The sequence below is a fragment of the Struthio camelus genome, chromosome 1 (genome assembly GCF_040807025.1).
Source record: "Struthio camelus isolate bStrCam1 chromosome 1, bStrCam1.hap1, whole genome shotgun sequence".
Taxonomy (NCBI): Eukaryota; Metazoa; Chordata; class Aves; order Struthioniformes; family Struthionidae; genus Struthio; species Struthio camelus.
In genome coordinates, this window is record NC_090942.1 from 77,603,423 (window position 1) to 77,616,158 (window position 12,736).

Here is a 12,736-nt window from a genome sequence, read left to right on the forward strand (position 1 = left end):
ACAGAGAGGTTATGAAATCTGTCTTTGGAAGTTTCTAGACCACACCAAAGCCCTGAGCAACCTGATCTGAATGCAGCTGACCATGCCCTAAACAAAAACTTGGATCACAGACTTCCTGCACTCTGAAGGCTTCTATAGTCCTTTCACTAGCTCAGCCAACCACCGTAACAAATTAATCTTTTATTCAGATTAAAAGATATTCTGCAGATGGGAGAGAAATTCAAGCATTCAGCTACTCTAACTACTACATTAATCACCATCAGTGATTAAGAAAACTTTTTCCTCAAAGTAGACAAGATTCAGATATTAAACACACAAAAACATCTTTTGCTCACCCAAGCTGCATCAGACTTGACTACACCATACCCCACAGAAGATAACATGGAAGTCTCCCCTTCTTCCACAAACATTTTCCTTAAATGTCTTGCCAAGAGCCCCAGTGCACTGCACCTTCCCTCTCGTCAAGAGCACAGTGCTACTGTGACATGCTCTTCATGGTTCTTTTAAACAATGCAGATTTTGTCACCTTGAGTTGCAATGAAAGGCATAGATTATGTGCTTCATAAGAATGTTTTCATACCCACTGAATTAGTAAGAGGTACATTCTGTGTACTTAAGAGATTAATAGATTTTATTGTTTTCTAAAATATTTTACAATACAGAGACCCAAACCAGTAATTCCTGACAATTTAAGTAACTATCTTGTGGATGAACAATTATGCTGTTAAGTTTTCCTTGGCAGACACATACATACATCCACTTTCTAAGCTTGCACATTTTGAATCATTGAAAATGACGACTAAATATATCTATAACCTCAAAAAGCAAACAAGTTCAAGACTATCAACAGTGTTTGTTATCTCGAAATAAATTTAACTTCATTACAGTGTAGCTTCCTAAAGTAGCGCATTCATACTCACTTGATACTTAATTTTATTTTTATTTTTAAAGACAAATCTGCTGTAATTTACAGCCCAGTTTTATAGGTCACAAATGCATACTGTTTGACACTATTACATATGACCGAGTTGTAACTGCAAACAAATGTAGTTTTTACAGTGTTCTGCTACAATAATCCATGTAAGGACTAATGCTAGTTTAGATTTTGACCGACAAATTTATTCACAAATACAGATTTTGAGTATATTAGTGTATTTACTGTATTTCTGAAAAACTAATCACAGAATGCTTGGCCTATGGTACAGTAACGAATATGATATTAAAGCAAATTTAAATATACCTATAATTTAAACTCTTAAACAGTCTAAACCTAATCCACATCAAAAGTCTTGGTAACTAATAGCCATGCTCCTTATATTTTGGAATATCAAATGATATGTACATATACACAACATAGAGAGCCTCTTCATAAAAAGCATTTTAGTCTATTTTACAGTCTTCTGTTTGAAAAAATTAGTCTTCACACATTCAACATTTCAAATGACCAAAAATCATTAGCAGTTTAAAGGAGAAAAGTTTTTTTCCTGCAAAAGTGAAGTAACCAGTATTCTAGGGCGCTTTTTTTTTTTTTTTTTTTTTTTTTTTTTTTTAAGAGTGCTATTTAAGATCTAGCTGGAAAACTCAATGAAGTGTCAAAATGCATAAACAGCATTCACAATAGGATCCCAACCCATGACACCTGCAGATCTCTGCTACAAATAGTCTTTTGTAACAGATATTTATTAAATACAATATTTGTTTTACAACTTCAAGCCATGCTGACAACATAGAAAGATTATTACAACATGGAAAGTTTTCATTCAGTCAACTGCTGACTAAATCCATATCATAATTTAAGTATTAATTGATAAATCTGAGCATACAAAAAGGTGCTTAACTACATAGCATTTAAATAAAAAAATACTGCATCTTTCAGACATTGCTAAGAACAAATAGAAAATTAACTGTAATAATCTTAAAAATTCAAGTTGCAAGTTACTGAAGGTCACTTAAAATAACTGATTAAACAAAAGTGAGCATAAGCCACATACCAGGGTAGGCTGAGGCACAAGCATAGAAAATGCAGTGTTCAGGAGTCACAACAATAGAATATGTGGTAAGAGAAAGCTTAAAAAGTATTTTCCTCATCATACTATTTTTTTTTTCCCATCCTAACCCCTTTCTTTTGCATTAAGTAGAAGTTGTGAAAACGTCAAATTCTTAGTTCTACCTTTTGTCCTTAAATCACCATGATTTCAATATCAAGCTGTCTCTTCATTAAAATATATACACTCTATACATCATTCAGTTTCCCCTCACTGTAAATATATACTGTACAACAGGCCTACAGAGCTTTTGTAGCACTTAATATATTAACTTTCTCCTTCGTCACTGGATTGGTTCTACATAGTTTGCTGGGTATAAACCAACTTGTCCATTGTCCAGACGTCCTTTGCACCAACCCTGTTCATCTTCGTTCTCCATTTTAGTTAACTCATCCCCTGAAAAATAAGTAATATTTAGCAGAAGCTGTAGCCTCTCAGTGACAACAGGAAGGTAACACAGCATTGGTTATTTACATGTTCACCTTTCTTCTTTGCCCACCCCAGACCCCAGGAGAGAGCTTCCCTTCTCTAGTCTTCATGCTTTTGATACAAAGAATACCACTTACAGATTTATATATAGGATGAAAGGCTCACAATAGGCATTAAGATAACAGGATGGAAGGAACTACTTTGAAACTGAAACATTACATCAATGCCTTTTCAAAAAGGCAATAGCAGCATTTGTCTTTTATGACAATGAAAGATGCAAACTTTTAAAGTTACACGTGATGTCATGTCACTAGAAGATCAAAGGCTCCCTTACATCTGAAGAGCGTGAAGGGTAAAAGATAGTGTAACTACCACTAAACAAACAGAATAATCTTATATTTATGGCCTTCACACTGTTAATGCAATGTTAGGCTTTCTGTCAATATACACTTAAGAATTTCTGGGACATAAGGGGAAAAAAATACTACACAATTTAAAAAATAGCAGTGAAATCCTTTTAAATTATACTTGCAGCTTTTTAATACATTACTACTAGGTTGTGAGGCAGAAAGATTAAAAGGAATCTTGTACCTTATACTTTGTCATATCTCTCCTTTCCTCTTCTTTCTTAAAAAAGATAGGGATTGGGATTTAACTTTCCCTTTTATTACTCCACCTTTATACTGCTATAAGATTAAGTACAGCTATAGCTCCAAAAAGGTAACTCAGAATTTCCTTCCTAACACAGTAAAAGTTGACATGGATTACTGGAGATGTGTTTTTTTTTTTTTTAATCCAAACTAAAACATCCCTTTAACTTATCAGATATTTACAAACTATAATAGAACCTCTTTTTGACTGTCCTGTGCATATGATCTTCAACATCCTCAGGAAATATTTTGGCTTTAGAAAATCTGCTCCAAGATGCTATACACGAACAAACAAATGACCATCTCAACCAGGCAAAACCAGCCACCCAAGTCAGGATTATGCCCCCAATATAACTTATTGTGTTTGATCTTAATTAGCAATGGGAAATACATGCTGATGATACTAACCAATTAATACAGTCCTTCTGAAGAGCTGTAAATCTACAAAGTATTGTAGAAGCCTTGGTGTAATTCAGAAGAACAAGAACTAGCTTAGCAGCTATATATTCTTGGCAGAAATGGACAAGCTTCATATTAAAATCTTCTCAGATTTATATCTTCAGTAGTTACTCTTATCTAAAAAAAGGTTAAAGTCTAATCTCCTGTAGTTTATGAGTTTACCACATAACTAATATAGGAGCCTAACAAACAAGTGGCATCGTGGACTGACTTTGCTTATGGATACTTTTTGTATAACTTCCCACCCTATAGCCCTGCAGCACGGCTTGCTATTTCTGTGAAGAGCATTTCAATAAAGAGCAAACAATGACCATCAAAGCTACAGTGCTTCAACAATAAATACCAGTGCAACTGCACTTGTGTTAACAGCTCAGACTTGGAAACTCAGTGATCTTGGAGGTCTATGAAAATATTACCACTTGTGTCACCTGCACAGTAGAAGTTGCAACAAATCCTGCCATCTTTTACAACTTTGATAAAGATAGCATATATAATAACAAGTTTTGTCCAACATCACATGGTCTATATTTACTAAAGCTAAATATTCTCAACCATGGCAGTAGGGTGAGCTAGACATATGGTACATGGTTATGTCCCATCCAACTACACAAACAAAATCTCCTATAAAATATGGATGAACAGAGTTATTCTTCCATTCTGGAAGCCTACAATATTTGTTTCACAGAGGAAAAAACATCTACAGCTACATAAAGTATTTCACTAATAAAGGAAGAGAGAATTTCACCTAACAGAGTACATTTGATAGACACTAGACAGAACATGTCATATGCTACGCCGTGGGCCTAGCAACAATCGTAAGAGCTTTATAAGCAAATACTTTGAATACCCAACGAAATCCTGTCTGAGAATATCCATATACGTCTATTTAAAGAGATCCCCAAAATACATTAATCCTCTGGTGACAGCTGCTTAGGAGTCTAGGCATAATCAACATAGGAGCGAGCACATTATCAGCCACATCAGTTGGCTCCTGCAAGACCCAGTACTTTTTTTTTCCTCCCTTAGTCTTCTGTATTTTTGATGTAAACCTAGCCACACTAATACTTTTGCATAAAAACTAAAGTTTCTCACTGAGCCATTTTATCATTCAGGTTCTGTCAGGGGATTCACAACCTAGCATGTGATTCCTTTCCCCCATATAAGTTGATGCAATCATACAGTTTAATCTTATAATGCACTTCAAAGCTCCTTCTTTAAGGGAAGCTATTTTTAAGCTAAGCCAACACACCTCTTAAAGTTAATACTGGCTGTACTTTATTTCAAAGACCTCATATTGAGAACCACATGGTTCAAATAGTTTAATGCAAGTCATGCGTCCAGTAAAGTCCAAAATGCTTAACTTTGAATTTAACCATTAAATCTCAGTATATAAACATTGCATAGTTTTGTCACAGCCTCCACTACTATAGATGCCACACCTGTAACTTGACAGGCACAAAGCTTATATTTCAAGAGGATTATTTTACTGCCATCCCCTGCTAAGAAAAAAGGAGCAGTTAGCAAAGTCTACTGAATGAAGGATAAATTTTAGCTCCTGTGTATTCCAGTGAAAACTTCAGATATTTTGTTACTACTGTCCTTCTATCAGGGTACAATTTAACAAAGTTGATGAACCAACTCATTCTTCTCCTCCTCCTCTGGAAGCCTACAATACTCGTCTGCCAAGAAAAAAAACAAAAAACAACAAACAACAAAAACCCAGCTGTATAAAGAATTTCATCAATAAAAAAAGCAGGGAAGTAATTAAAAAAGGGGGAAGCACCACCACTGACTAGAGTTTCAGTTATTGCTAAAAAGTGTTAAGACCAGGCTTTTTTTTTTTTTTTTTTTTTTAAAAAACAGATTGGTGTTTAGAGTATCATCTGGAAATAAATATCTCTGATTGCCGCCTTCTTCCATAAGCAGTAGGGAATGCTAAGTCACTCATTAGCTAGCATTATTAACTTGTTTACAATACTAACTTTTAGCCATAACATCCATCTAACACTCACTATAGATAGTGTGATGAAGTAGCACACTTCTTATGAGCCTCAGCTGAAGGGAAAGAGGAAACAAAAATTGTCTCAAGTTTCCTTTCAACACGTGAATCCTGTTTGTTCCCTGACTCGGAGCAGTCAGCATGAAAAGGGAGCGAACCAGGACCAAAGGGGAGAAGAGAGGAGATGCATAAGAATGCCAGTCTCATTCCCACAAACTGTTCCGTTTGTTTGGGCTTTTTAAAACTACTTATGCAATCTTGCAAGTGACAGATGTTACTTCTGGAACTCCTATTGAAGCAACTGTGAACACACAGCTTTGGGCAAGATAGTAATCACAGTTGCCTGGAATTAGAGCTAGAAAGGAATGGACAAGGTGTAGATTGCGTCTTCTGTCACTAGAGGGTGCGGTCTCTGGGCTGCCCAGGCTGAAGAACTTGAAGTCCCCTGTTCTGGGGCTGAGCAAGATGTCCAGGCACTCATTCAGGCACGACAGCTGGTAGAGCTAGCCCAGACAAAACGGAGACAGCAGCAGCTCATCAGCACGTAGCCATCATACCGTTGTATCAAACCTGTCCGGAGGGAAACATGCTACAGCAAGCGCTTCTCCTGTCAGCTGGCTCTATTCTCTTCCCTCAGGTCCTGCAGCAATGAAGTGAAGTGCTGCAAAGGAGCAGGTTTAAGGGCTCAAGGGAAAAAATGTCTCAAAAAGGGAGATGTCTAGTCAATGTACTCCAAATATAACGTAAGAAAATAACTCTTCTGTCTTTACGTGGTTCTGTTGTGCTTAGATAAGGAAGGGGCAGGGAGTAGGGGGCATGCGGGAAGAGATAAATAATTCTGTATTGGTCTACAACTAAGTTTCCAATCTAAAAAGTTAACACTGCAGGGAATTGGAGGCCAAAAAGGGACACTTCCAGTTTAGGCAGAAAAAAGTATTAACTGATTAGAAATTGTAAGATTAAACTTCGTAGGATTGGTACTTCTAGACAGTTAAAAGCAGCAGCTGTTACTGTCACCAGCTCAGAAAAAGAAAGACAGAAGACAGAATTATCAGTTCTGCAGCTCCTCAACTTGTTTAATACAAGGAAGAAAGAAGGGAAAAATACATCCCAGATGGATTAGCCATCAGCACTTCCAACCAGGGGATACCAAGAAGCACGACCATGAGAGGTAGGGGACAAGCCAACATGTGTCATGGGCTAGATAGGCTTCTGTAAGTGCAGTCATACATTCAGAGACACAAGTGACTCAAGAAAAATAAAAGAACTGCTGAAGAGAAAAACCTCCTTCACTTATTTCCTTCTGTTTTTCCTTTTGGTAAGTATTTTAAGTGAACGTTGTAAACTTACCAGCTTTAAAGCTGAGTTCATCTTGCTCTTGGCCCTCATAGTCATAGAGGGCACGTACTCTCACCTCCATCGCAGGAGAGGTATCTTCATCAAATGGATTGGTGTCTCCATTTGCATCAGTGGAAGAAAAGGGATTGTTGGACTCTTCATCAGACCAATCTGTAGGATAGCTTTGGTTTTTTTCATAGCTGCTAACACTAAAAACAAATTTGAAGTTATTCTTTTGTGCTCTTAAAACTAGGAGACCAGAAATGCCACTAAGATATCAGTTCCTCTAGTTAAGCTTAAGCTCATCTATTAGGCCCAGTTTTGAAATTTTATTTCTGATGCTGGACATATCTTATTCAAAATAAATCAGTCTTGCAACACAAAGTTTAAAAAAGCAAGAGAAAGACAACTTCCCCATAAACTCCAAAATTTCTCTAGCAAGAAATCTGTATAAATCCATGGGTGAGCTCTCAGAATTTGACAGATTTAATCTAGAAAGGTAAAAGGACGCAGGTAGAGGAGAAGAATCATCTGTTTTAGGATGAGATGTTTAAATTGCTTGGCAGAGCTTCCCTCCCACCCCTCTATGATAGCTTTTTACTCCTTTTGTACATTACAATCCACCAGTAAAGAAACTTCATTCTAGACCAACAACTGGTTCATTTAAAGAAAGCTTCCTGTTGAGCATGCACATGCCATCCAAGACAACAGCATGACATCCTTAGGTGGGTATACTGAAGCAACAGGCAACTGTTTGAGAAGGTCCTAAATCAAAATATAGCAATAGTAAAAGCAGACTTATTCAGGGAGAACAGAGTAGCAAAGCTCCAGCAGCGGTTTCACTAGAAAAAAAAAAGTCAGTTTTTACTCTTGATAGAACTCATAAAGGAAGGGGGGGGGGGGAAAGCAACAGCAATTCTGTTAGCAACTGCCAACAACCCCAGTAGTTTCAAAAGAAAGATAAGGCAACAGACATGGCATCTGTTAGAAAAGACAAGTTTAGTTACAGCGTTGCTTACATAACTTCTCAAAAGCGATTCATGCACTGACCAGCATAGTGTTATAGAAACCCAAAATTGAAAACCCTAGATAGAGAAAGTGCAAGTGTGAAAACAATTAAAAAACAACATTTCACCAACTTTTTGATTTTATTGTCCTCCTTTTCACTGACAGTACTCCCAGTATCTTCTTCATCTTCAAAGGGATTGTAACTTGATTGTACTGACTGCACTGTGTTACTCGGGACACTAAGACTGCTAATTTGGAAAAGAAAGAGCATTATGGTGACCCTATCTGTTTTGAGTCAAAACACTGTCATTAGTGTCCCACTAAGTAAGTTTCTTAGCAGACCCCTTCTCCAGCCAAAAAAAAAAAATTCATTACGTGTAGCGTACAATCCAAAAAAAAAAAAAAAACGTTCTGCAAATCTCCTATGAGTACGATAAATTCCTCCAAAATGAAAATCTCCTAATGTTTTGTGGATCTTTATTTTCCCTGCTGCCTGCAATAAAAGATAGTTCTATTTTTTTCTACCCAATTTTATTCCTTTCTAAAGAAGCTATTAATGATCTTGCATTGATGATATCAAGAATTGTCAAGTGACCAAAAGTTTTGAAAATTGAAATTTCAATGTAAGAAATAGGTATGGGAAGATAGAAACAGACTAACTACCAGATTAACTAAAGAAAGTTCAGTTTCTCACAAAGTTTGGTTTCTTGTATTTCCTGAATGAAAGGAAAATGTAAAACAGAGAATAATTCCCAAAATATTTTGTGAGCTGCAGAAACAAATAATTTCCAAAATGCTCACAGATAAGCGATATGTAGTTGGACAGTAACTTTTTGATCCCATATAACTTAGTGCACTTGAAGATAAAAATCCTTTCCTTTAGTCTTTTCCAACATGAAAAAATACCTGCTATGTTTGTTAGGCTGTGAAACTTGATCTCCTGTCTGATTAATTCCAGTCAAAGTCACTCCATCAGAAGCCTTCTTCTTTTCTCTTCTACTGAGAGTACGATTCAGATCTGCAGACCACTCCTATACATGAACGTAAAAGTGAATGAGAAGTTTAATTAAACAAGTGATTTTTCATGTTTAGTTTTCAGACTGAGTTATGGAACATACATTTAAACATACAACTATATAAGTTATTTGAAAAATAAGTTATTCTTAATGTTTCCTTACAGTTATCATCTATTTCTATGCTAGCAATGCAAAGGAATGTCTGTGCTACTCATGGAATCTGAAGGATGCCTGTACTTCCCCGCTCAGTATTCCAAACACCTTGTAAAGGCTTAATATCAGACATCTGGCAGACAACTGGAGAAATCAAAGGAATCCGCCAATGCACCTCTGCACTGAGGAGGCTTACTGTTTCAAACAATGCAAAAACAGCAAATCTGGCTTTAAAAAGGAAACTTTACATTTAGTTAAGAAAGGTTTGACAATCTACTTTAAGACACAGCTCACTTCTCAGAAAGCGCTCCAAGAACGACCTATGAAGGCACCCATTTGTTAAAGTCATTGCACAATACTCTTCCTGCCCCTGAAATTTGTAGAGGCACTGCTCTCTAGATTTAATAGATCTATTTGTTGTCCCTAAAAACCATCCAGAAGAGATAAGGCTCAAATCAACACAACCGACAAGACTCGCGATGTCATTTGTGAAGTATCCATTCCTTGATGCTCTGAATTATTCAGAGGTTTCAGCAGGCAGATGGACAGGCATGATAATGAGAGCTAAACACAACTGATAGAGTCAAACTAAACCGCGTATTGATATAAAGCAGAAAACAGAAGACAAACTGAATACAATCAAATATCCTGAGTTGAGATATATTTCATCTCAGAAGCCTTACTAAAGGTGGGGGGGAGGAGAAAGTACCACACACCAAGAGATGCTTTGCTATACAAAAAACAAAAGATAATATTTGAGATAGGTATTTAAAAAGAAGAAACAAAGATTTTTGCAAGCTGGTATTACAACTGGATTACACATGTAGCATGGTCAGTCTAAAGTGATTTCTGATCAACTTTCAGGAGGTACCCCATTATTTTAACTTCGTACAAACATATATTGGATTTCTGAGTTACCATAATTTAAAGACCACTGACCTAAGCATATTTGCAGTTTATAATGCAATTTCAGATTCATTTGATCATGACATTTTTACTTACGTCAACCTTGTAGCATGTAAAGGAAAGAGATACTTGATTAGAAAAACAGTAGTGACAAAACTTCATTTCTATCATAATGCTTACGGGAAAGGATGACATTTCCCACACAGAAGAAACTGTGGTTCAGTGCTTCAGGCACAGAAACTCAACAGCACTATTTTTATCTTATGAATTTTTTTCCAATCCTTCAAATCTAACTACTCAGGTCAAAATACACTTTCCTCATCCTTAAGCAGATGATATTTTCCGTTATGTTAATAGGGAGCACTGAAGACTCCATAAGTGATGTTTCTATTCCATTAATTTGACGCCCAGAACTAACTTCAACTAAACCCGTTATTCTGGTGAGACAAACTCATCCCAGTTCCTAGTATTAGCAGCACTGATACACTGCGGTACTTGTTTCCTGTAGGCTACTGAAGTTACAAAGAACCTTCTTTCTATTCAAAACAGAGCCGGGTTTTTTTGAGAAAAATAATCTTCAGAAACAAAATTACCCACTGGTTAAAGGTAGAACTTGCAACTTCCTTGTATAGTCATACTGGAAAAAAAATAGTTAGGACTTTTAAATATCAATTTTTTTAGGACTGAAGTATTCAGTTAAAACCTTTTCAGTCTTTCCTACACTACAGTTTGAATCTCCTTGCTGTCACCAGGTATTTAAAGTCTGACACCAAAGGACAGAAGTAAAACATGCAGGGTATCAAATATAGGGAACAGAAGTGTATCAACTAAAGTATGCCTTACTAGTGACTTCAGCCATGACGTTAACTATAACAATCACTAAAAAGCATTTTGCTTTAATAGATGCTTGATTGGGGGTGGGGGGAGCCCAATGGAAAGCAACAGATGACGACTATTATGGCTTGTAAAAAAACAACAACAAAAACATTGCTGCTAGAAGTTTGAATATGAGAGTTACACCAGAAAGGCATAAGACAAAAAGCAGAGAGGAAGCAAACAAGGAAAACAGGTCTAGGATTTATGTGCTATGTCCTCACCTCAAACTGAGGCCAATTCATCGACATCCCGGGACCTTGATTAGCTCTAAACCACCGCAAATCTTCAACAGCATCTGCTGTTTTGATGTTCTGTTCCAGTTCACGGTAGATATTTTTGTAACTACAAAGAAAATTTGTCTTCCAATTTAGTATATCAATAAGAAACATGGTAAATTCACTAGTTAGATTAAAACATTGAATATTTACAACACAAACACTGAAAATTTACAACAGCATTGAAAGAAACCAACTTGCAGCAAGACAGACTCTATAAAATTCTGTACAAGAGACCTGTTAACTCCCTGTAGAAAAGGAAGAGTAGACTAACAATTCTTTTAAATTCTAGAAACTTCAAGATTGGTATTCAGAAATTTAAACAGTAATAAATCCTACATTTAATGACAGCTTATTAAGTCACTTTACATAAGAGTCAGAATACTAACATCTCCTATAAAGATATTATTTTGAATAACTTCCAGCAAGCTTGCCTATGAGAGTAGGAGCTGTTTTCATGAGACGTTTATAGCATTCTCTAAAAATTCACGTCTTAACCTAATAAATAGGTATGTGATGAATTGTAAGTATTCATTCATGAAAACATATATCTCAGATCTGAAGTACAGTCAGGTTAAGAATTTTCTTCTTCAACAGATATAATACCTGCTAACTGCTTTACTGTTTTAGGTTCTCAATAATGTTATTGACTACTACTTATAGAAAATATCAAGTAACATAAAAAAAAGAATCTTATTGCTTTTAATTATCTTTTAGCTTAATCATTCTTCTTGAAGTTGAATTCTGCCAAATATGGATAAAGCATTTTACAGAATAGAAGTCATGTTGCAGATATGCACAACATATTTTCCTCTCTACAGACTGTGACCACAAGCACAACTGTTTGATACCAAAAGGACTGATACACTATCTGGGAACCCACAGAGAATAAAGAGGTCTTGCACAACGGCCATTAGGCCTGAAAACACAGAACTGCTACTATATCTTCAAGCTAGGGAATGCTAGGAAATCCTTCTAGATCAAGTTATACAAAATCTGGAATCAGAACTCACTAGTGCTACACCGCGAAGGAGTCGAACTGTTTCTCAAAATATACCTCCACAGTTATCAATTTTTCTATTTTAAACTATTTTCATATACACATAGTACTTTTTCACACTGGTGAATGTATCCAAGCAACAAAAAGGCACACATTTTGCAAAAGGGAATACATTGATTTAAATGACTCACTAGCTATCAATTAACTCAAATCAAGAATAAACTGGCGGACATCTATATCCTCATCCCCAGAAAACAGAGCAGGGCTATTATCTGGACTATCCTCTTCAACATCATTAGTCTTACTTAAGCAAGCTTTAAAAAAAAAAAAAAGAAAAGAAAATAGATTATATTTTGGGAAATTGTTCTACACTTTTTACCTCTATATCTTCAAAAAAAGATAAGGAAACAGATCAACAATTATGGTTGTTTTATTCCTAATTTACCCTAATAGTTTTTTCTTGTGCGCACTTTATTAACATGCTATAAAACCATTCCTAACCACTTACGTATCCTAAGAGAAAAATCATTACATCTCCATTCAGTTATATTTTATAGTTTTTTCCCCACCCTGCCTTTTAAA

General features: G+C 36.0%; 1 protein-coding gene across 18 annotated transcripts in view; it reads right to left on the reverse strand.

Moving 5' to 3' along the window:
* Window positions 1-613: 613 nt before the first annotated feature.
* PACSIN2 (protein kinase C and casein kinase substrate in neurons 2) overlaps window positions 614-12,736 on the reverse strand; it is a 63,632-nt gene continuing 51,509 nt past the window's right edge. For 8 of the 18 annotated variants that reach the window (XM_068950787.1, XM_068950725.1, XM_068950740.1 and 5 more), the window contains 5 exons: window positions 11,101-11,221; window positions 8,835-8,959; window positions 8,060-8,176; window positions 6,933-7,129; window positions 614-2,441 (listed from right to left, as the gene is read on the reverse strand). In XM_068950787.1, the coding sequence (XP_068806888.1) occupies window positions 2,329-2,441; window positions 6,933-7,129; window positions 8,060-8,176; window positions 8,835-8,959; window positions 11,101-11,221 (673 nt within the window). In that variant the 3' untranslated portion in view covers window positions 614-2,328. The remainder of the gene's footprint in view (window positions 2,442-6,932; window positions 7,130-8,059; window positions 8,177-8,834; window positions 8,960-11,100; window positions 11,222-12,736) is intronic. The other 10 variants (XM_068950849.1, XM_068950818.1, XM_068950826.1 and 7 more) reach the window with 2 other exon arrangements.